Here is a 25,474-nt window from a genome sequence, read left to right on the forward strand (position 1 = left end):
TTGTATTGAAGGTTGGATTTTTCTCTTTTTTTCCATTAAGGTCCCATATTATTTAGAAAAAAAAATATTAGAAGCCAAAAAACACATAATTATTATAAATCCAATAATTATGGAGGGCACTTTAGTTAAAGATGTTGATTGCACCAGGTTATATATGACAATATTACCAATAAATATACAGTATGTTGTTTTAAAAATTGAGTTTTATTTTTGTTTCACATTGCACGCTATATAAAACGTTGTAAGATTAGTCACCATTTTGTTAGGGCATACATCACTATTTGTATGATTGCGAAAATGCTAACGGCCTCGGGTTGACAGATATGCCAGTGTAATGCTCAAAGGTTGAATAGAGGCGCAAAGGCTTTTCTTGTTTATGGAGAGAAGAGAAGAAAACTATAATCAAGGTCCAGTTGCCTAGTGAAGAGTTTCAGTATTTTGCCAGTGTGAGACAATTAAATTAATAGCCAGTGACAGTCGTGTGGTCTGTAGAAACTTTGTACCAATCCCCTGCTGCTTTTCATCACGTTTCCAGCTGACGGGTGCCACCAATGCGCATGCGCGCGGCCTGTGTGGGCGCGTGTGGAGCTGTCCTTTCAGCACCAATGACAGCGGCCGCCTGCCCACGCGCGTAGCTAAAGTCTCTCCTCTATGGTAGCTTTCCTCTTGTTTCACTTTACTTTGAAATGGCGAGAAGGCGAGCGCAGACAAAACGATGAATTGCTCGAGAAGGCTGTCAAGGTTGTCCTAGAATACAGACGTGGTAAAGTGACGTGATAGGGGCGGCAGTAGAAGCAAGGGGTGCGCGCTTGGACGTCAGGGGGCGGGGCTTGCTAGAACCTGCCCCGTCGCGGATCCCCTCTGTCATTCATCGGCGTTTGAGCCAATCGCGTGGCCGGACGAGGCAGGCTCGCCCGCCCTTCCCCGCTGAGTCAACTTCTCAGCCCCGCCCCCTCCTTGAGCTGTCCTCTCCGAATGTGCACGCGCGTGCGTCCCCCCCACCCCCCACCCCACTCCTACCACCACCACTAGGTCGAGTCGAGGAGGAGGAGGAAGAGGAGGAGGAGGAGGAGGGATGAGGCGCGCGGCGGAGGGGAAATGGCTGCCGAAAACAAGCCGGAAGGTAAGACAGAAATATCGCTTTTAATTTGAGGTGGCACCGTGTCGCTATATTTGGCCTTCAGACGAGCCGACAACGGGACGCAATGGGACCGACGAGGGGGGAAATAAGAGCCGGGCTTTCCCCTTTCTGCTTGTCCGACCCGAAAAGACGGCTGGCTCGGTGCTGAAGCAGCGACAGCATAAATAACTGAGGGAGAGTGACTGTGAGCTGTCGGTGGTGCTGGGAGTGAGTCGGGATGCTGAGCGTTTATCGCGGACAGGGATGAAGAGAGTGGTTCACGCTGAAGGAATTCAGATGCTGCGCGCGCGTGCGCGTGCTTATGTTTATGTGTCTCCTTTAACTATAATGGACTACTGGATTTTCAATTCCTGACACATAGCATTCAAGAGCTCTCAGTGCTCCATGTGTATGTGCGCGCGCGTGCGCGTGCGCGCGCGCGCGGTTCTGGTTGCTTCACATGACAATCCAAGTGGAGGCGAGAAAGAAGGTGCATGGGTGGTGTATAGTATGTGTGTCAGTGAGAAGCATTACTAGTTGTTTCAAATTTTACTCCCTCCATTGAACTCTTGAGGTCATTATCACTCACAGTCACCAATTAATTCAGACTGTTATGCGTTCGTTCATGCATTATTTAAGAAGCGCCAGCGTTATCTCTATCTCATCTCCTGGATTCATTAATTTATGTTTTATTCAGTGTGTTTCGTTTGATTTGTTTATATACACACCACAGCCACCCTTGTCAATGATTGCTTTCGTTCAAAGCCAGTCACCATAAAAAAACAGGTTATGCATGGGAAACACTGTTCCATTGCAGATTACATGGCAAAATGACATTCCAACGCAAGCGTTGACTGGAATATTATTCAACCAGTAAGTGAATAGGGTTGATAAATGGCAAAGGCTCTCCACTAGGGAGCGATACTGACAGGTATTTCTCCAAGGGGGGCAATTTTTAGCAACACACATGCAGTGTCATATACATAGGCGGAGTTTGACTTTTGGGGCATGTCCACATGTTGATGACCCCAAAACGCAGTGTCAGCAATAAAATTAACTTACAAGAATTTTTCTAATAATAAATTGACAATGAATGTTTTTTTGTTTCCCATCATTCTTGAGAGGAACTCTAAAACAGGCTGCTTAGGCAATACTTTTCGCCAAGATCGTCATCCATTGAATATGGTACGCCCGCCGGTGTCATGCCAATGTAGTTACCCCAGTCAGAAATTGTACCCCCTGGGCGGAGCCATATGGAGGTAGATTTGTGTCTTTATTATTTAATAAAAAAAGGCGCTTCAATTAAAAAAAAAAAAAAAAGTTGCCTGAATTAAAATATATATGTTCAACCAAAAAAAGTCGCTTCATTCAAAAAAAAAAAAAGAAAATTTTCAATCATAGAAAAAAGTTTTTGAATGCGAAAAAATATTTGAGACTGAAAAATTTACATTTGAACACTTAATTTTTCGTTGATGAAATGTGTTTGAATACAAAAATAAATTTGAAACTCAAAAAAACTCAAAAAACTGCATGTGAAAGCTATTTTTCTTTGATTATTATTATTTATTTATTTTTCTTGATTGAAGCAACTTTTTGATTGAAGTGATGTTGATTTGTGTTTGGGTCACATTTTGGCTAGGACATTTTTCTCTATTATTCAATCAAAAAATAAGTTGCTGCAAAAAAAATATAGATTTTCAAAAAGAAAAATCACTTCAATCAAAAAAAATTTTTTTTTCAATCATAGAAAAAAGTTTTTGAATGCGAAAAAATATTTGAGATTGAAAAATTTGCATTTGAACACTTAATTTTTCATTGAAATAGTTTTCTTTGAAGCAATCCTTTTTGTGTTTATGCCATATTATGATTAGGACATTTGTGTCTAAATCAATCCCCCCCAAATATTTTCAATCAAAGAATTTTTTTTTGTCTTATATATATTAGAGCTGACAAACGATTAAATTTTTTTTAAATTTAAATTTAAAATTTAAAATAAAATTAAATAATAATAATAATATTAATCGTAATTCAAACCATCTCTAAAATATGCCATATTTTTCTGTAAATTATTGTTGGAATGGTAAGATAAGACACAAGACGGATATATACATTCAACATACTGTACATAAGTGCTGTATTTGTTTATTATAACAATAAATCAACAAGATGGCATTAGCATGATTAACATTCTGTTAAAGCGATCCATGGATAGAAAGACTTGTAGTTCTTAAAAGATAAATGTTAGTACAAGTTATGGAAATTTTATATTAAAACCCCTCTTAATGTTTTCGTTTTGATAAAGTTTGTAAAATTTTCAAATAAAGAAGTAGCTCGCCATTGTTGATGTCAATAATAATTATGGTGCTGAAACCCATAAAATCAGTCGCACCCAAGCGCCAGCAGAGGGCGGCAAAACATCAAAAAACACAAGTAACAAGTGGAAATGACACTTTGCTGTCTTTTTAATCAGATTTTATCGGGGTCGAATCTAATTTGAGCGGGGCTTGTGCGTTAAATATTTAATTAATTAACGCCTGTTAACGCGATAATTAGTATTATATATATAGTATTATATAATTATATTATATATTAATATATATAAATATATATTAGGGCTGTCAAAATTAGGGCTGTCAAAATTAGGGCTGTCAAAATTATCGCATTAACAGGCGTTAATTAATTAAATATTTAACGCACAAGCCCCGCTCAAATTAGATTCGACCCCGATTAATATATAATATAATTATATAATACTATATATATAATACTAATATATATTAGGGCTGTCAAAATTATCGCGTTAACGGGCGTTAATTAATTTTTTAAATTAATCACGTTAAAATATTTGACGCAATTAACGCAGATGGCCCGCTCAGACAGATTTAAATGACGGTACAGTGAAATGCTCACTTGTTAATTGTGTTTTATGGAGTTTTGCCTCCCTCTGCTGGCACTTGGGTGCGACTGATTTTATAGGCTTCAGCACCCATGAGCACTGTGTAAGTAATTATTGACATCAACAGTGGCGGGCTACTAGTTTATTTTTTGATTGAAAACTTTGCAAATTTCATTAAAACGAAAACATTAAGAGGGGTTTTAATATAAAATTTCTATAAATTGTACTAACATTTTTCTTTTAAGAACTACAAGTCTTTCTATCCATGGATCGCTTTAACAGAATGTTAATAATGTTAATGCCATCTTGTTGATTTATTGTTATAATAAACAAATACAGTACTTATGTACCGTATGTTGAATGTATATATCCATCTTGTGTCTTATCTTTCCATTCCAACAATCATTTACAGAAAAATATGGCATATTTTATAGATGGTTTGAATTGCGATTAATTACGATTAATTAATTTTTATGCTGTAATTAACTCGATTAAAAATTTCAATCGTTTGACAGCCCTAATATATATATATATATATATATGTATGTTCATATATATATAAAAAATTATATGCAAAGCAAATGACTAAGGTGCTCAAAAAATAATTTTGACCCATTATAAAAATGTTTTTTTGTTCATTTCATTCATTTTTGTTGCAGTTTTATTGCTTTACAACTTTGATATATTTATATAGTAAAGTCAATTACATGCAATGACACTTTTCAGCCACCAACGGGGCCCTGCCCCCCCCCCTTAAAATCCGCTTATGGTCATATAATGTATGTTGTGTCACAGAGTACTTAAAAACTTTCACATATACAAACGCGCACGTGCGAGCGAGTGTGCCGTGAGTAGCCGGAGGCAGAGGGAAGGTCGCGGGTCGAGAGTCCCATTGCGTGAAAATACTTGAACTGAAAGATGAGGCAGAAGGCCCATGGGCAGTTCAGCAGGCAGTGTACCACATAAATATAAAACCACCCCCCTGCCCATATTGTAGCCCCACACACACTGCACGAAGGAAGCCTTTTGTCCACCGCTCCTCTGTGTTACATATAGGGAGGATGTTACAATTTACGAGCCCCAGCCAAGCTGAATGAAAGCCAAATGAATCACGGCAGCCAGGGCAGGAGACAACCGTCCGCTCTACCCATCCCGTGGCAGATGTGTGTGGCGCCAATCTGCAGAGCTCACCAGTGGGCATGTGAGCAGAATCCACCATATAGCTCGGAAGACCCTCTCCCTGTGCACTGGTTGGACTAGTTTGTATCATAGCAACAGTGGTCAGGGAAACAGAAATGATGAGGGTGAGGAGAAACTAAAGCAGGGTACAAGTTAGTCACACACACGTACACACACACACACACGCAGATTGTGTTTCTACTGTGGCCAATCGATCCGAGGATACAATTGATGCTCAGAAAATGGATCAGCCCACATTCATATCAGTTGGAGTTGGATTTGAGGGCTTAAGAGGAGGAAGAATGGGAAGAGGAGGAATAAATGCCAAGCGCTTCTCCTAAATATATCTTTGTCTTTTTCTCTTTTCTCAGGACTGAAGAAGATAAGAAATCCAGAGCGAATGGTCAGGATTGCAGTTGGTTACACGGGACACACCCCTCCCAAGAGTGATGACACTGACGCCAACAGTAAGAGAGACACACAAACAAACACACGCACGTACGTGTGTGTGTTCGTTTAAGTGCCGAGCTCACATTTGTCTATAGCGCAGGGTAACTCTGGGAGCGAGTATAAAAGCTTTCTGGCAGAATGATGTGATGCAGGAACTGAGGTCTTGCTCTGTAACACACACACGCACACACAACAAACATACACTCTCTCTATGTCTCACTGCTGAGACGTCATGATAATTCAGCACTGTAACACATCATGTTTATTCATGCATGCCCGTACAGTATTAGTCGGCACACACACACGTTAAACTGCACACTACCATAGAAAGTCACATTAAAGGCAAGGCTCATTTCCGCTATTAGTAGTTTATTGTCAACCCTAATCTGTACACATGGCATTATGTATCTGTAATCCTCAACGGGCCTGCTTAAAGTCAGTGCTAAGGCACACTGAGTAGTCTCAGGTCGCTGCACGCTCCGGTCTGTGTATGACAGTAGACCATATTTAGCGAGACTGCCTAAATGATGTATCTATTTGATCGGTTATTGATTCAATACTGCTTTGAACGGATCACGCGTGTATCTATGGGTATTATCAGCGGCAGACAGACTGGAGGAAAGTGAGCACTAGCAGTCAGACATGGCAGAGTTATTGATGGCCATCAAACACACACACACAAAACTGCTGACACGCATGTAGGTAGGTATAGGATAAAACAGGCTTGGTGAACCGTCCTCCTACAGTGCCCTCCATAATTATTGGCACCCCTGGTTAAGATGTGTTTTTTAGCTTCTAATATATTTTTTTGTATTCAAATAATATGGGACCTTAATGGAAAAAAAGAGAAAAATCCAACCTTCAATACAAGTGCATTTATTCAGTGGGGAAAAAATCCCATATAAAGAAATAATTATTTGACAACAAATAATGTGTGTCACAATTATTAGCCCCCCTGGTGTTAATACTTTGTACAACCCCCTTTTGCCAACAAAACAAGGTCTGGGGACTGAGATGGCCATGGGAGGAGCTTGATTTTGCGTCTGGTGAACCATTTCGGTGTAGTTTTGGCCATATGTTTCGGGCCATTGTCTTGCTGAAATACCCAGTGACGACCCATCTTCAGCTTTCGGGCAGTGGGCAACAGATTTTGATTTAAAATGTCCTGGTATTTCAAAGCATTCATGATGCCACGCACCCTAACAAGGTTCCCAGGGCCTTTGGAAGTGAAACAGCCTCACAGCATCACTGACCCACCCCCATACTTCACAGTGGGTATGAGGTGCTTTTCAGCATGCGCATCTTTCGTGGCACGCCAGACCCTCTTAGAGTGTTTGTTGCCAAAAAGCTCAATCTTGGTCTCATCTGACCAAAGCACACTGTCCCAGGCTTCAACTGGGACCGTGTGTATTTTTGTGTGAGAACTGTTTTCTGTTGAAAACTAAATTGCACTTAAAAAAAAAAAAAAAAAAAAAAAAAAATGAAGTCGCTATTTCAGGCAAAAATGTATATGATTAAATATTGCTATTGATCCTGAAAATATAGGTGATTGTGTCTTCATTTGATGATTTTTGTGCATCTAATGTGAAATCTGAGAATTTTATAGCCATTTTATGTTTTTTTATGCTTAAATGAAAAATAATTATCAGGATTTTATTAGGGAACGACTTTGAATTTTTTGATGCCACTGCTCATGGAGACTCATATATGTCTAGTCAGGTGCCTGTTTTATGTCGCTAGCGGCTTTGGTTTTGAAAATATTTGAATTTTAAGTTTTTGAAAATAGGCCCCCTATAGCGCTGCCCCGCGCCTCCGATCAACTAATTGTGAAGTCTATGGTTACGCGTTACTATCCACCTCTGGGTGTCTCTATATGAAAACAGGATGGCAAGTTTGGTCAACACATAAACGTCTAAGGTTCATAGTTTAAATCCGGGTTCTAGGCTTCCTGTGTAGACGTTTGATGTACTCTGGTTTGCTGCAATATTCCTCCCCCCAAAACACATTCATCAGGTTAATTCAAGACTGTAAATTGTCCAAAGTTATGAATGTACGTGAGAATGCTTATCTCTTTTGTGCCCAGCGAATGGCTGGCTGACAGTCCAGGGTGTACCCTCCCTCTCACCCAAAGTCAGCTGGGATAGGCTTTGGCTCACCTGCAACTGTAATGATGATAAGCTTTATATAAAATATATGGATTGTTGGATGTTCAATAGGAGTTTAGACTTGCTATCCCTGTCTCCTATCTGTTCTGTAGTCCCAGTTGGAGGATTACCGGAGGAAAAGTTTATCAGCAGAATGATAAAATTAGCATTCACGCCCATCTCTCCGTCCCTACCCCCTCTTTTCCTCATCTCCCTTTTCTCTCCTCCCTGCATCCATCCTTCCCCCTACACCCTAACTCATCCCGTACAGCGCTCCCTCCTCCCGCCGCCTTTCTTCTCACTGCCCTCCTGCCCTCCCTCCCATCCTTCTAGCTGCTGCGCAATGAGCCTTTCTTTCTCTATGTGACATTAATTTTATCCCGAAAAAAAGGGGGGGTTGAAAATTTCCCCTGACGCATCCTAATATCGGTGGGGGGAAGCGTTAAGAGTTGCATTTGGAGCATCTCGCTTTACTGAGGAGAGTTTTATAATTAACTGACAGCCTTCTCACAAGGGCATTGGCTTGTTTCTGTGTTAAATATGGAGATGGCAGTTTTATGAGGTAAAATATTCATCAGTCACAGGCCCCACTTCTGTGTGATTTTGGTGTAAATCACAGCATTTGATCAGCTGCTAGAGCCATGTTTTACTTTGGTCAACACTTTCTGGCAAGCATGTCACTTGAAACGCTATTATAGGTGCTCTTTTAGCATATTAGAGTTGTCTGTTTGTAGGTTAATTTTCATTTGCAAGTTAACCTAAACCAGCGTCATGGTTTTACATGATTAATGCACTTTATAATATACACGATAACTGTTTGGTGATGGCTGTCAACTTCCAGATATTCTTCAAAACTAATTTCCCACAGGAAATAATGTGATGTGAATTACCATCATAAAATCTTAAGAAGGCAATTTTTAAGTTGCTTATAAACATTTATACATCTTGTCAGTACAAAAAGCTCCATATTTAATAAAACCAAGTGAAACTAAAATACACTAAAACTGCTAATTCTTTGAAGAAGCCCAACAGATACATTGATTATAAAAGCTCTAAGCTAGGATACCTCATTTCAAGACTTTCTATCATGAGTGTAACCTAGAATATGTACAACTCTCTTTTCAATTTCCGTAATTTTCGGACTATAAGCCGCCACTTTTTTCCCTCATCATGAATCCCAGTTTATACTCTGGTGCGGCTTATTTGTTGATTTATCTAGGTTACACTTCGAAAGCGGTGTCATAAGACTGCCATAAGACTGTCATAAGACTTGACATTACACTATCATGGACATTAATGAATGGTTATGACAGATGTCATTCAGTGTCATCTGGGAAATTACGTCACTAATTCTATTTATGTCCAGCTTGGATCTTTTACACCCATTCAAAAGTGAGATAATTTGCCGGATGGCACAAAATGACATCTGTCATAAGCATTCATTATTGCTCATGGCAGTGTCATGTCATAAGTATGATGGTCTTATGAAAGTCTTATGGCGCCACTGTCAAATAAAGTGTTACCAAATACCATAACTAGCAATTAATTAAACAACTGGAACAGTAACTGAAGAAACAATTAGCACAGAACATCAATGTTCATTGTTATTGACATCTGTAGTGCTGCAATGCATGCTAGGAGGCATGTTGGGCAACAACAGTGTTAATAGCAGGTTGCAGTAGAGGTTGACTGTCTCCCCGAAGGGAGCAGTGACGGCCAAATGAAGCTTCTTGAAGCACTGAAGCTTTGTAGCCAATTGGTTTAAAGCTTCATGGTGGTTCATCTGGTCTTATGACAGCCTTATGGCGCCACTCTCAAATAAAGTGTGACCAAAAACCATAACTAGCAGTTAATGAAACAACTGGAACAGTAAATGAAGAAATGATTAGCACAGAACATGAATTTTCATTGTTATATATTTTATATTTTTATTTCTCTTTATGTTTATTCATTCATTGTTTTTTTAATATATATTTTCCAGCCTGCATTTCCACTCGTCTGCAGGACTATCATGTCGGATGGGATTCACGTATGACTAGGTGAAATTAGACACAATCAAGTAGAAAAACTCAGTGTCAGGATTAGCGATCAGATAGCATAGAATAGTATGCTAGCATACTCACAACGGATTCACACAAATACTGGTTTCTACACCTCACATAGCTGATTTAACTAGCCAATAACTTATCTTTCTGACTCTCCCCCATTCTTCTTTTTTCCTTAGTCACCAGCCCCCCCACATAGTGTCAACTGGAAATACAACAGGCTAACGATAGCACCAACATATTCATAGTTAGTGTAGGCATTCAATGTATTTTTGTTGTTGTGTGTACTTGTGCTGTCTCTCTCTCCTTCTTTTCTTCTGTCCCCGCTTAACCCCTTCCTGTTCGCTGCTTTCTACTAATAAGAGAGGCATGTTGAATGATCACAATGGGAGTATGTCATACTCACATGTGATACATTAAAACTGTTTAGACCAATCGGACACTCAGATTTCCATTCTCCGAGTCAAGCAGCTGAACAGGACACGTTAAAGAAAAAAAAAAAGAAAAAGTATATTTTGTCATTGACTTTTACTTTTTGCCATTGAAAATCATAAACGGAAAAAAAACCAATGACAATTTTAGTCATTGACTTTTACTTTTTGTCATTGAAAAACACAAACGGAAAAAACAATGGAAATTTTTTTCTTTGCCTTTGCTATTTTGCATGTCATTGTCTTTGCTTTTGCCTTTGCTTTTACCGAGAGCAATGGTCTGTCAATCAAATGGCGTTTGGAGGTGCTTTCCAAACAGTAATAGTAGTCGATAGCTGATTCCTAGTTTACCTGGGGGAAAGTGACGTCTTGGCGCGACGGGGGGAAAAAAAATCTTTACCACGTGTGATTTTTTATTCATCATTTATATAGAGGGATATTGAAAAATCATTTTCACAACCGCTTAGAGAAGCAGCTCACAGGCTGGATGGGTCGCCTCAGCCAATCAAATATAATGCTGTCGATAACTAACCCTTTCCTGTTTGGAAGGCCCCTCCCTACGCCATTTGACTGACAGACCATTCCATTTAGTAAAAGCAGAGCTCTGGGTAAAAGCAAAGGAAATAGAAATGGCGAAGAAAAAAAAATGCCATTGTTTGTCGTTGTCATTGTTTTTTCCATGAGGGATTTTCAATGATAAAAAGTAAGTGTATGACAAAAAAATACTTTTATATTTTCATTTATTTATTCATTCATATATTTATTCCTCTTTACATTCATTTATTAAATGTTGGCACTTCCGTGATTCCATACTCACTCCCATCAAACATGAATTTGAATGTGGTTGTTCAATTCTGGACAAAACCGCATCCCATTTCCTGCAACAGAGCATATGCACTTATTTTTACTTTGTCACTTCAGAATTTTTTGTTCAATTCAGATGTACAGATTTTAGGTGAATTTATTAGCGTTGAATCATAAGCGGATTTTAAGGGGAGGGGCAGGCCCCACCTGGTTGCCGAAAAGTGCCATTGCATGAAATTGACTTTCCTATATATATATATATATATATATATATATACATATATATATATATATAAAGTTGTAAAGCAATAAAACTCCAACAAAAATGAATGAAATGAACACAAAAAAAAAAAAAAAATTTATTGGGTCAAAATTATTTTTTCAAACAGATCATTTGACTAGCATCTTAGAAGGTCATTTGCTTTGCATATAATTTCCAACAACAACAACAACAAAAATTAGAGGGAGATTCAGATTCAGAATATTTATTGTCATTGTTACAAAAAGCACAATGAAACTTTGTTTTTGTTTTTTATGGATGCTCCAAACAAAGTAATATATAATATATTCTGAATCTGAATCTCCCTTTAATTTTTGTTGTTGTTGAAAATTATATGCAAAGCAAATGACGGTCTAAGATGCTAGTCAAATGATCTGTTCGAAAAAATAATTTTGACCTAATAATTTTTTTTTTTTTTGGTTCATTTCATTCATTTTTGTTGCAGTTTTATTGCTTTACAACTTATATGTGTGTATATACGTATATATATATATATATATATACATATAAATATATATATACATATATATACACATTCATATATATACAAATACATATATATATATATATATATATATATATATATATATATATATATATATATAGGAAAGTCAATTTCATGCAATGGCACTTTTCGGGCTCCAGGGGGGCAATTTTATTTTTCAAATGGTTTTTTTCTTTGATTGATTGAATGATTTAGACACAAATATCCTACCCATTATATGGCCCAAACACAAAAAAGGATTGTTTCAATCAAAGAAAACTTTTAAAATTAAGTGTTCAAATGCAAATTTTATAATCTCAAATATTTTTTCGCATTCAAAAACGTTTTCTATGATTTAAATTCTTTTTTTTTTTTTTTTTTTTGATTGAAGTGATTTTTCTTTTTGAAAGCATATTTTTTTTGAAGCAACTTATTTTTTGATTGAATAATAAAGACAAAAACGCCCTTGCTAAAATGTGGCCCAAACACAAATCAGCATTACTTCAACCAAAAAAGTTGCTTCAATCAATAAAAAAAACTTAATAGCTTTCACACGCATTTCAAATTTATTTTTGCATTCAAACACATACATTTTTTTGATTGAAGCAACTTTTTTTTATTTGAAAATATATATTTTGATTGAATAATAAAGACACAAATCTACTTCAATATGGCTCCGCCCAGGGGATACAATTTTTGACTTGGGTTACGACATTGGCACGACACCGGCGGGCGTACCATATTCAGTGGGTGACGATCTTGGTGAAAAGTATTGCCTAAGCAGCCTGATTTAGAATTCCCCTCAAAAATGATGGGAAAAGAAAAACGCTCATTGTCAACTTATTATTATAAAAATTCTTGTAAATTAATTTTATTGCTGACACTACATTTCGGCGTCATCAATATGTTGTGCCCCCCCTGCCCCAAAAGTCAAACTCCGCCTATGCGTTGAATGTTTAATCCTGGTAGCAATATTTTGTACTCCAAAAACCTGACAATTTAACAGGGGCGCTAGAGCTTTTCAGCTGTATGAACAGGGAGGCAAATTGAAGGCGTTTGCAGAGCAAAACTGTCACCTTGTGGCACTTGATATTGTAAGTTAAATTAACAATTGATATTGAACTCATTTTAAAGCTGTTAATTTACTAAGAGGGTAAAACACTTATGTCATAGTCAGTGGCGGAACAAATCTGAACAGGGCTCGGGTGCGATGAGTCACAACGGGCCCCTCCTCATCCGCCGAGGGAGGGGGTTGATGTGCATGACTCATGGACCCCTAGTCACAATCCGGACTCCTCCAGACCAGTGTTGTTTTTGGCAGCCCTTTTAATTGTTGTCTTAGTCTTAGCCTTTTGGATGAAAATACTTAGTCTAGTCTAGGTCATATTTTAGTAATTTCAAAAATGTGTTGGTCTTCACTATATTTCGTCTAGTTTTAGTCCACACTCACTCAGAATGCTTGTACCTGTAAAATTCAAAAGTTTTAGTCTGAAAACAAATAAAGTTTTCCAACAATTCTGAATGAACATTGACAGATGAGTACACATTGTAGCGTCTACAATGACAAGTGCAGCTTTGTGATGATAATACATACTCAACAGGAAAATAGTGCATTATTTTAAATTAATTATACTTACATAGGCGCCACTAACTGTATGTAAAAAAAGTCAGAGATTTTAAGAGGACACTCGCCACAGAAGTTTATGCTAATGCTAATGCGAACCCTATGCTAATGCTACTAGTTACATTTAGTGTGTAATGATCATTCAGCACAGGTCTTTAAAGGCTAAAGCCAAATTACATACAGTCCCTGACAAAAGTCTTGTCGCTTATCCATTTTGTAGAAACAATTGCTAATAAACTGCCTTTTAATTTTTCAATTGGTTTCAGAAATGGCTCATATGAAAGCTGAGACCCTCCCAAATGATGTTGAATGTACAATGTACAAAAATATATTTGTTTCACTGAAAAAAGATTTATCATTTAATGAAGACAAAGCTCAAATTTTGGCAAGGCAAAGGTTTTGTCGCCTACAGAAAGTAGTGTGAAAATTGAACAAAAAATGTACTTCAAATACAAAAATATATTACATAACATAAGCGAAAATGGCTTCACCTCGCTGGCGTTAAGCTGGTTTTTTGGACGCCCGCGCAAGTTGATCCATTCTTAACATTTTTCATCCGAGTTTTTGGTTTGGGAAACGTATGAAGAAAACACCCATCATATGTCGTACTGTCTAGAGTCGTTTTTACAAGTTCCATAGCAGCAGTGTTTGATCGGCATGTTCCTTTTTGAAAGATTAGCGGAGAAAACAAGCAGAAATAACATGGATTGTACGCGAGGGCGTGTCTATAATGACACACTTCCGCGTTACGATGGCGACGTCACGGTCGAAAAAAAGCATTTGTGCGGTACGCTATTAAACGAATACTTGAAGCAGCAAAGTTAGATTTAAAGCTTTTTTTTTTTCATCGAATTACTCGAGTTAATCAGTTAATTGTTGCAGCACTAACTTGTACAGGCACGTGCAAAAAAAAAAAAAAAAAAAAAATTGAACAAAATCCCCCCTCCCCTCCCTAATGCATCCTGTTCCTCTGTGACCTGGGTGTGTGGTGAGGAGTCTGAGGACATCTGGTGGTTGAAAACAAACGGTGTTACCCTAGTAAACCGTGTTCGACCAAATACAGTAGTGAAAATTCTTACACCAGGTTTATTGTGGGGATTTAAAAAAAATATGTATTTTTTACTTTAGTTTTCTACTTTTATAATGAATTACCCCCGCCCCAAGGATATTTCGATCCGTGTGTCTCTACTCTCTATAGGCAACCATATTTGTCTGATATCTTCACAACATTATCTAGAAAGATACACATCTTTAAGTTCTTGAATTATGAAATAATTGTTTTGAAAAAACTGCTGATGGTGGCTCAGTCAACATCTAATTTGGTTTGTTCTCAGATGAACAATAAGTTGAGAAATGACGTTTTGGTATAGAGGTTGAAGGAAGAAAAGAAGCAAAGACTGAATGAGTCACAGCCAGAATGTGTTGATGACAGTGTTGATTTCTATTCACTGTTCCTCCCACCCAATTAAAGTCTGTCACAGTCAATTACACTGTAAAGCTGGTTAAACTGGATGTTATGTTGCTGTAAGGTGTATTAAATTTTTGTTTGTGTGCCCCTTTTGATCTATGAGCACCTGCCCATCCATCAGTCACTGCACGGCCCTGGACTTGTACACTATATTAGAGTGCCCCGCCTCCTCTTACCTTTCTGTTTGACCCTCCCCTCGCCCAACCAAACCCCCATTACACACGCAAACCCGGCCCCCTAGAGCGGGAGTCCTCAACATTTTTTACACCACGGACTGGTGTGATTTGGGTGTTTTTTTCACAGTTCACAGCAATGCGGTTGTGGGCAAGCGCGTAACGTTAAACATCCAATATTAACTTACGTTTGATCCTGTACATGTACATGATCATGTAGAAACATGGAGATCATGTAGTATGTTGAACATGTAGAAAAGTTCTCAGATACATCCTGCCATGTTAGCTGCACACAACTATGGGGTGCCGTTTGTAAAGCAGCACATGCTGAAAATTACCACAACATTTTCTCACATTTAGCACCACAAAGTGTTTAAAACGTGGTGTGAAATTTTTAGTCACTTTTTTTCCACATTTACAACATTATTTAGCAACTGAAATATTCATTTTAATATTTAGCATAATATGCAAATTCACATGACTGGAGACCGGAAGTAAAAAAAAATAAAAGCTGGAGCCTACAAAATACCCATTAAATAGTTTCTCCTAAATATGTATTTTACCTATATATTGTTATTATCACAAGGACTTATGTCTAAGCGCAGACTGCCACCGTTGAGTAGGTTTTATTCATTTTCAGGCAACGTAAACAGACAGTTTGAGCTGCTCCACCAGCTTTTATTTTGTTACTTCCGGTCTCCAGTCATGTGAATTTGCGTATTAAGCTAAATATTTCGTTCCGACCGTTTCCTGATTTAACATTTAGGATATAGGATATAAATTTAGGATTTAAATTAGGGCTGTCAAAATTATCGCGTAAACGGGCGGTATTTAATTTTTTAAATTAATCACGTTAAAATATTTGACGCAATTAACGCACATGCCCCGCTCAGACAGATTTAAATGACAGTACAGTGAAATCCCTACTTGTTAATTGTGTTTTGTGGAGTTTTGCTGCCCTCTGCTGGCGCTTGGGTGCGACTGATTTTATAGGCTTCAGCACCCATGAGCATTGTGTAAGTAATTATTGACATCAACAATGGTTTATTAATAACTAGTTTATTTTTTGATTGAAAATTTTACAAATTTTATTAAAACGAAAACATTAAGAGGGGTTTTAATATAAAATTTCTATAACTTGTACTAACATTTATCTTTTAAGAACTACAAGTCTTTCTATCCATGGATCGCTTCAACAGAATGTTAATAATGTTAATGCCATCTTGTTGATTTATTGTTATGATAAACAAATACAGTCCTTATGTAACGCATATTGAATATATATATCCATCGTGTGTCTTATCATTCCATTCCAACAATAATTTACAGAAAAATATGGCATATTTTATAGATGGTTTGAATTGCGAGTAATTGCGATTAATTACGATTAATTAATTTTTAAGCTGTAATTAACTCAATTAAAAATTTTAATCGTTTGACAGCCCTAATTTAAATTAAATATTTAGTTCTGGATTTAAAGAATCAGGTCCAAAACCTCTTATTAAGTTGCTAAATAATGTTGTAAACTGTTGTAAATTGTAAAACTGCACAATGCTCTCTCACCAGTAACGACTTCTGTCGTTAAGCATTAATTAAGAAGCCGGCTTCACAAAGATACGATGTTGGAAATTGTAGCAAGATTTTCAATGGTCTTGTAGCGATGTCAGGATATTCAAAAATGACTTTAATCCAGGACCTCGGTAGAGTTGTTGTCTCAAATGTACGTTTAAGGTCGCAGTCATTTGCGATTTCTACAAGCTGATCCTCCTGTTGCACAGACATGCTCGAATCACTGGGTTTATTCACAAATGGGTCACGAATCCACTCCTTTGCAGTTCGTGGATCTTCGAGGTTGTAGGCTCATCTTCTGGCTTGTCAGGTGCCCTTTTCGCCGTAAAAATATCTCCAAAGATGTCTGTTTTCCAGTCATCTTCGCTCGTGTCGGGGCAAATTATTTTCGGGAACAAATGTGCTGCGCCCACAGCCTAATAATACGTTATTATCGAGGACAAGCGCACATAGATATATTATACACAAAACAAGATGTTCTGCTAGCAGTCCAATCAATTGATTTCTATGACGACATTCTAATTTAGCCTGTAGTATTACGTATATCTAGAGCAGACAGGGATATTGGTGTGTTAAACAGGGGCACAGGCAAGGCAAGGCAAATTTATTTATATAGCACAATTCAACACAAGGCAATTCAAAGTGCTTTACATCACATGAAGATCATAAAAAATCACATTTAAGACAATCAAAATCGGAAATAAAATTATACATAAAAATCGCATTTGATAACAAATAGAATAAAAATAAAAATAAAACAAAAACTACTACTACTAATAATAAATGAAATCAGCAATGGAGATAAGCACAAGAGGAATAGAAAGCAAGTAGATTGAAATATATAGACAGTTATGGATATGCAATGCTAAACAAACGCGTTTTTAGCCCTGATTTTCAGACGTTCAGGTAACTTGTTCCAGAGGTGAGGAGCATAATAACTAAATGCTGCCTCACCCTGCTTGGTTCTTGTTCTTGGAACATGCAGAAGACCGGTTCCAGACGACTTTAGGGGTCTAGATGTCTCATAGGAATCTAACAAATCAAGCATGTATTTTGGTCCAAGGCCATTAAGTGTTTTGTAGACGAGCAGTAGGATTTTATAGTCTATCCGTTGACTCACTGGAAGCCAGTGTAACGATTTCAAAACCGGTGTAATGTGGTCCAGTTTCCTTGTATTTGTGAGGACTCTGGCTGCAGCATTCTGTACTAGCTGCAGCTTCCTGACTGATTTTTTTATCAAGACCCGTAAATATACCGTTGCAATAGTCCAATCTGCTGAAAATGAATGCATGCATAAGTTTTTCCATGTCTTGTTGAGTCAGAAGCCCCTTAATTCTAGCTATATTTTTTAGGTGGTAATAAGCGGATTTAGTGACGGACTTTAGATGGCTATCAAATTTTAGGTCTGAGTCAATAATTACGCCAAGGTTTCTGACTTGATTTGTAGCTGTAAGTGACATTGAGCTGAGTTGCCTGCTTATCTTTGACCTTTCCTTTTTTGGCCCAAAAATGATCACCTCTGTATTCTCCACATTTAACTGGAGAAAATTCTGGCACATCCACTCATTGATTTGATGAATGCATTTACTCAGGGAGACTAAGGGACTATAATCATGTGGGGACACAGAAATGTACAGTTGTGTGTCATCTGCATAGGAGTGATAGGAGATGTCATACTGTTCCATTATCTGAGCTAAGGGAAGCATATAGATGTTAAATAAGAGTGGTCCAAGAATTGACCCTTGAGGGACTCCACACGTGAATTTGGTTCGTTCTGACTGATGGTTTCCGATTCACACTAAGAAATCCCTATCATGTAAATAGGATGTGAACCACTGAAGAATAGTGTCAGTAAGCCCTACCCACTGTTCCAATCTGCTGAGTAGTATGTAGGGTTAATTCGGCCAGAATGCGGTCGTTAATAAATTACTGTTACTGTGCGGCCCGGTAGCAAATGCGCCACGGACCGGCACCGGTCCGTGGCCTGGCGGTTGGGGACCCCTGCCCTAGAGGCAGCAGCACCCTTGGTCAAGGTGAGTTCAAGTCCAAAAAAAGTGAGAGTAAAACACACAACATTTTTTGACATTTCACATGATGTAAAACACACGGTGTTGGTTTGAACTTCAAGAAGTGTTTTTCCAGATTATTTTGCTTGATCTCCACACAACTCAATATTTCTATTTTTAGAATCCTGCTAAAAAATGTGCTGGGACAGTTAAATTTCCCATGAGTAGCCAAAAACTTTAGAGAACTAAAGTGTTCTTTTGCCACATGTCCCAGCGTAGTACAGCTCCACTGAGGATCATTTGGAACAGATGGAAGGCGATTACCCATAGTACCCAGGCTGAATATCTTGAAACAGGGATGCATTGTGAGAAATAACACCAATCTTTAGGGTGCAAAAGCTCATCCGTAATGTTGGCCCTGTGTTGAGCGGGGAGAAGTGTCAGGAGGATGGGTTAATATGGCGATCGTGTCCATGAAGGTGTGCTTTGAAAGGGATTTCAGCACCAAGGTCACCGGTGGAAAAAAAAGGCTCTGGGACAAATACTGTGATGTGTGTGCCTTGATTGGCAAGCACCGTGTGTGTTTGCATGCGTACGCGCGTGGGTGTGTTTGTGTGCAGAATGGCTTTGTTTGATGTGGTGGTTCTGGTACATTTCAAAGGCGAGGCTCTGATGAGAATTCTTCAGAACAGCAGGGGGAGGGAGGGGGGTTATAGCCAGGAGAGGTGGGGTTTAAACGCTGATTGGCATTCATGGCAGAGAGTCTGGAGCGCTGCTAAAAAAGAAATTAGGCTTTAACTAAGCTGCACCATTCAGCTGTTTAACTAAGCTGCGGCATCGTTCAGCTGTTTGAAATTCTGTCTTCTCAGGCCTTCTATTAATAAATGCATAATTGATTAGGGCCAGCATACGTGCTTGAACACACTTCCTCCCAACACCAACACACATAGAGTACAAGACAAGACCTCCCTACTGTCCGGGAGCATCACTTATCCTCCTGCGCATCTTCAGTGGGGCAAATAAGTATTTAGTCAACCACTAGTTGTGCAAGTTCTTGCACTTGAAAATATTACAGAGGTTTGTAATTGTCAACATGGGTAAACCTCAACCATGAGAGACAGAATGTGGAAAAAAACAGAAAAATCACATTGTTTGATTTTGAAAGAATTTATTTGCAAATCATGGTGGAAAATAAGCATTTGGTCAATACCAAAAGTTCATCTTAATACTTTGTTATGTACCCTTCGTTGGCAATAACGGAGGCCAAACGTTTTCTGCAACTCTTCACAAGCTTTTCACACACTGTTGCTGGTATTTTGGCCCATTCCTCCATGCAGATCTTCTCTAGAGCAGTGATGTTTTGGGGCTGTCGTTGGGCAACACGGACTTTCAACTCCCTTTACAGATTTTCTATGGGGTTGAGATCTGGAGACTGGCTAGGCCACTCCATGACCTTGAAATGCTTCTTAAGAAGCCACTCCTTTGTTGCCCTGCCTGTGTGTTTGGGATCATTGTCATGCTGAAAGACCCAGCCACGTCTCATCTTCAATGCCCTTGCATTGATTTTCTCTCAAAATCTGTCGATACATGGCCTCATTCATTCTTTCCTTTACACAGACCAGTCGTCCTGGTCCCTTTGCAGAAAAACAGCCCCAAAGCATGCTGTTTCCACCCCCATGCTTCACAGTGGGTATGTTGTTCTTCGGATGCAATTCAGTATTCTTTTCCTCCAAACACAAGAACCTGTGTTTCTACCAAAACGTTCTATTTTGGTTTCATCTGACTATAACACATTCTCCCAGTCCTCTTCTGGATCATCCAAATGCTTTTTAGCGAACCGCAGACGGGCCTGGACGTGTACTGGCTTCAGCAGGGGGACACGTCTGGCAGTGCAGGATTAAAGTCCCTGGCGGGCATTGTGGTACTGATAGTAGCCTTTGTTACTGTGGTCCCAGCTCTCTGGAGGTTATTCACTAGGTCCCCCCCGTGTGGTTCTTGCATTTTTGCTCACCGTTCTTGTTATCATTTTGACGCCACGGGGTGAGATCTTGCATGAAGTCCCAGATCGAGGGAGATTAATAGTGGTCTTGTATGTCTTTCATTTCCTAATAATTGCTCCCACAGTTGATTTCTTTATACCAAGCGTTTTACCTAGGGTTGTTCTGATCATGTTTTTTTGCTCCCGATCCGATCCCGATTGTTTTGAGTATCTGCCGATCCCGATATTTCCCGATCCGATTGCTTTTTTTTTGCTCCCGATTGAATTCCAATTATTCCCGATAATTTTTCCAATGCATTAAGAAAAAAATGAATAAAACTCGGACGAATATATACATTCAACATACAGTACATAAGTACCGTATTTGTTTATTATGACAATAAATCTTCAAGATGGCATTTACGTTATTAACCCTCTCGGGGCAGGTGTTGCAGATTTGCAACACCTAAATTCTAATCCCCTAATTAACCCACATTCATATTTTATGAGCCCTTTTTTACTCAAAGTACCACTGCAGACCTTCGTTGTGCATGAGCAACAAACAGTTTCCCCAATAGCTCACTAGATGGCGGGTTTTCTCACTTTGAACATGTCTTTCATCTTGGGTTCACATGAAAGGATTTTCTAGGCATACATTTCATGTAAGTATTACTACCAATCACCTTTATTTTGAAACCAATACTGTATAAGTTGAATCATGACAGTATAGAGAAACAGTATATGCCAATTGGTAGATTTTATCTTCTCTGGGTTTTCCCCTAGGAGCAGCTCTATTTCATTGTTGCAACTTTGCAACGTTTGGCCGGACTAGTACCAATGGATGCCACATGCTTTGTCTTCTAGTTTACCTATATTTTGAGCAACAGTCCATACTAGGGTTATTTTCCTATCACCAGTGTTTACTTATTGATTTGAGTTGTCATAGAGGGTGCATCCTATGGAAAATAAAATAATTTGGAGTGAAGTTACACACTATCAGAGGCAGATTTTATCAAACGCAATGGCATAATGTGATGTTCATTTGACTGTTCAGTGAGCAAAACTGATGTAGCCTAAATTCCATAGCACATATTATATTAGCATACATCTTTGTTGGACTTGAAGCTTTTTTTTTAGAAAAATAGCCTACAGCATACTCTGGTTGCAGGTTTGTGGTGCCTTATGGCAGGCCAACAAAGATCTTAGTCATTCAAGGAAGCCATTGAAATGGTTTGCCTTCCTGATGGTGCTTTATCTGAGACAGAATCCATTTCAGACGATGAAATTGGTGGTCCAGATTTTGTTGAACCTTCTGAAGCATACGAGTCTGACTTCAGCCTTGATGATGATGAGACACTGGGAGCAATAGCAATACCTAATCCAAACACACTTGATGTTGAAATTCATAACGTACATGCAGACAATGACACCAGGGTCCCAGATGATGATGATGACCCTCAGCCCGGTTCAGCTCCAGTAAACAAAGTTTTTTCTTGGAGGCAGAGGAAACCCCCAGCAGCTGACATAGACCCTTCATTCCAGGGACCTGCACTCTCACCTCCACCAGATGAAATACCAAGTCCAAAGTGGTATTTTGATCAGTTCATGGATGAATCCGTGTTTGAACTTATTTCTGACCAATCAAACCTGTACGCAGTTATGAAGAATGGCCCAGAACTAAAAACAACCCCTTCTGAAATGGAGCAATTCATTGGTTTACACATATTGATGACAGTAGTACGTATGCCATCATACTGCATGTACTGGCAGACAACAACACGCTACGACCCAATTGCAACTGTCATGGGACGTAAGCGATTTGATAATCTGCGAACATACAACCATATGAACGACAATACCAATGTGAAGCAAAAGGGTGAGTGACCAGTACTTGAGAAAGTCCGTGCAAACTGTTTGAAAGTTGAACCGGAAGAAAACCACTCCACTAATGAGCAGATGATCCCCTTCAAAGGAAAAATCGTAATGAAACAATATATCAAGAACAAGCCGAAAAAAATGGGGAATCAAGGTCTTTACTCGTGCAGGTGTCACTGGACTGGTCTATGACTTTGAAGTATACACTGGAAAACGGACCATACCCAATGAGTGTTGCAGGTGAAGTTGTGCTTCGTCTCATATCAGATGTTCCGAAAGGACTAAACTACAAGTGCTTCTTCGACAACTGGTTCACTTCACCTGAACTCATTGTGGAACTGAAGAAAATGGGAATTCTATCAGTTGCTACCATCAATCGAAACCGTCTACGTTGATGTACCCTCAAAATTGACAAGGAACTTTCAAAGGCTAGGCGTGGTGCATATGAAGTGAAATATGACATGACAAGTGGGATGGCAATCGTGAAGTGGTATGATAACAAGGCAGTGTTTCTGACATCATCCTTCATTGGCCCTGATCCTGTTGATAGATGCAGAAGGTGGTCAAAAGAGAAGAAGGAATATGTGGAAGTGGACCGACCTTACATTGTCAAGGTGTACAATAACAACATGGGAGGAGTTGACTTGGCAGACATGTTTGCTGCACTCTACGGCATTGAACTCCGCCCACGTCGTTGGTATCTGTGCATCCTGTACTATTTGATTGACCAATCATTGGTCAATGGCTGGCTCCTCTACCGCCGTCATCTCACCCAGAAACAGGAGAAGAAGTATATGCCGCTTCTTGACTTCCACCCTCAAGTTGCAGATGCCCTCATCAAGGTTGGCAAACGGGCTAACTTGAATAGGTTGGAAAAGAGGACAACCGTCATCGGAAGAGGCTCCAGAACGCAGTCAAGCTGCCACATCTTCACCGCCAGGTCAGAGGATCATTGCGCCATCAGTTGAGGTCAAACTAGACCGATTCGATCATTTTCCCATTCATGCTGATAAACGTGGACGATGCAGAGTGTGCAAGAATGGCGACACACAAATGGCCCGTCTGAAGTGCAAAGTACTTTTGTGCTATACAAAGGACAAAAATTGTTTCTTGACTACCACACAAAGAAGTGACCTTCAGACCTGGCCTTCTCAATTAGGATTTGAGACGTCGATTATAGTATTATTGGTTTTATATCTCAATATTGTTTGATGTAGGGGATGAAAAGTTATTGTTATTGTTCCTAATCTATACCATGTATTTTTTGTTGTCATTCTTACACTGTACAATACTTTGAAACATTGTTTTGAAATGTTCTATGCAAATAAAGTTAGTTTTCATACCATATTAAGTTTTCGGCGTTAATTTACCACACCGGGACAATGTTGTAAACCTGCAACATCTCAGAATACATTAAATATGAAGCTTTTGCTAAAAAAAAAAATCTGAATTGTATACTACTACCCCATATGACAATTTTCCCCAAATATCAGATTTTTCCCATTACAAAAACTTAATTTGAGCCTCAGAGGGTTAACATCTGTGAGAGGGATCCACGGATAGAAAAACTTGTGACTTTGTATATTGTGACTAAATATTGCCATCTAGTGTATTTGTTGAGCTTTCAGTAAATGATACTATGGCCAAGCCCAAATGCATGATGGGAAGTGGAACCATGACTGTGCGTAGTGCTACCAATTGATATATCTTCTTGTAGTAACTACAAAAATATGTAATCATATTATTATAAATTGTGGTTTCACAAGGAACAAAATTCACCCTTAGGTTCATTTTGTTATTAATTGTATAATTAAAAGGAAAAAGTAAGTGGAACTTTTGACACCGGAAATGCTGCCGTCTGGCCTCGTCTTAGATGTGGATTTCCGCCCATATTTCAGACTGAATTTGGACAGCACGTGAGCAACATCGTGTCCTCGTTCCTCATGCACTTTTGTCTGTTCCACAGGTCAGTATTCACCAATGTTGACTAATTTTGAGTCAAATGCAATTTTATTGTGTTGATTGTATGTTAAGAGCAAGTATGATGGTCATTTAAGAAGTTTAATTGACAAAGAAAGTGAAAAGAAACTGCGTTCTCATGGCGAAGTGATAGCAACGGCTATTTTGCCCTCTGCTGTAGAATTGTAGATTGCAATGTAGATTGCGTCATACAAAACTTGTAGTCACTACTCTCCCAACTTTGTTTAATAAATGTATATAGCGGACATGTTCTTTAGTAAAGGTATTTAGCGAACTTTCTGTACATTATCTGTATTGTTTAAGAACGTGTAAAATGATTATTTGTTGATGTGAAAAGAAAAGAGTGACAATGAAACCGTTATATTCGTCCGCGCGCGTCCCCTTGTGGCGAAAGTATGTCGTACAGCTGAAAAGAACAACAGATGTCAGTTGTATGTATTACAGTAAAGCAAGACTTATTGATTTGAAGAAAATGTTTTCTTATACCTGTAAATATTGAATAGATTTTCGTTTTATTGAGCATGAAGACATTTAATTTAAGCGGATTAGAATGTGATGTTGGAATCATTGCGTTGAAATTAAAAAGACATGAGCAACATCATGTCCTCGTTCCTCATGCACTTTTGTCTGTTCCACAGACTATTGTATTTGTTGTCTGGTACCATTTTTGGGACCCGTAACATTCTACGCGTTGGGAAATAACATAAGGTGTTAAGAAAAAGATCAATTGCTACCTTGCATCCCCACATTGCTTCCCATGATATTTCAAATCGTGGGAAGAAGGATTGTAAGGCTTTAGCCAATTTAAAAAAAGGCTCCAAAGGCTGCCAAAATTCACTCTACTCATTTTACGCTGCCTTTTATCTCTCTGTAGAGGTAAAACGGTGCAATTAAAGATTGAGCGCGACAATGCGTGAGTGGGTCGTGCAGTGCATGCATTAATTGCGTTAAATATTTTAACGTGATAC

The 25,474-nt window shown here is 38.6% G+C and overlaps 1 protein-coding gene across 4 annotated transcripts in view; it reads left to right on the plus strand.

Annotated features, from left to right (window-relative positions):
- Positions 1-1,013: 1,013 nt before the first annotated feature.
- The window catches only part of LOC130922299 (calmodulin-binding transcription activator 1-like), a 213,322-nt gene continuing 188,861 nt past the window's right edge, over positions 1,014-25,474 (plus strand). For all 4 annotated transcript variants that reach the window (XM_057846990.1, XM_057846993.1, XM_057846994.1 and 1 more), the window contains exons 1-2: positions 1,014-1,123; positions 5,567-5,662. In XM_057846990.1, coding sequence (XP_057702973.1) covers positions 1,099-1,123; positions 5,567-5,662 — 121 coding nt within the window. In that variant the 5' untranslated portion in view covers positions 1,014-1,098. The remainder of the gene's footprint in view (positions 1,124-5,566; positions 5,663-25,474) is intronic.

The sequence above is a fragment of the Corythoichthys intestinalis genome, chromosome 9, assembly GCF_030265065.1.
Source record: "Corythoichthys intestinalis isolate RoL2023-P3 chromosome 9, ASM3026506v1, whole genome shotgun sequence".
Lineage (NCBI taxonomy): Eukaryota > Metazoa > Chordata > Actinopteri > Syngnathiformes > Syngnathidae > Corythoichthys > Corythoichthys intestinalis.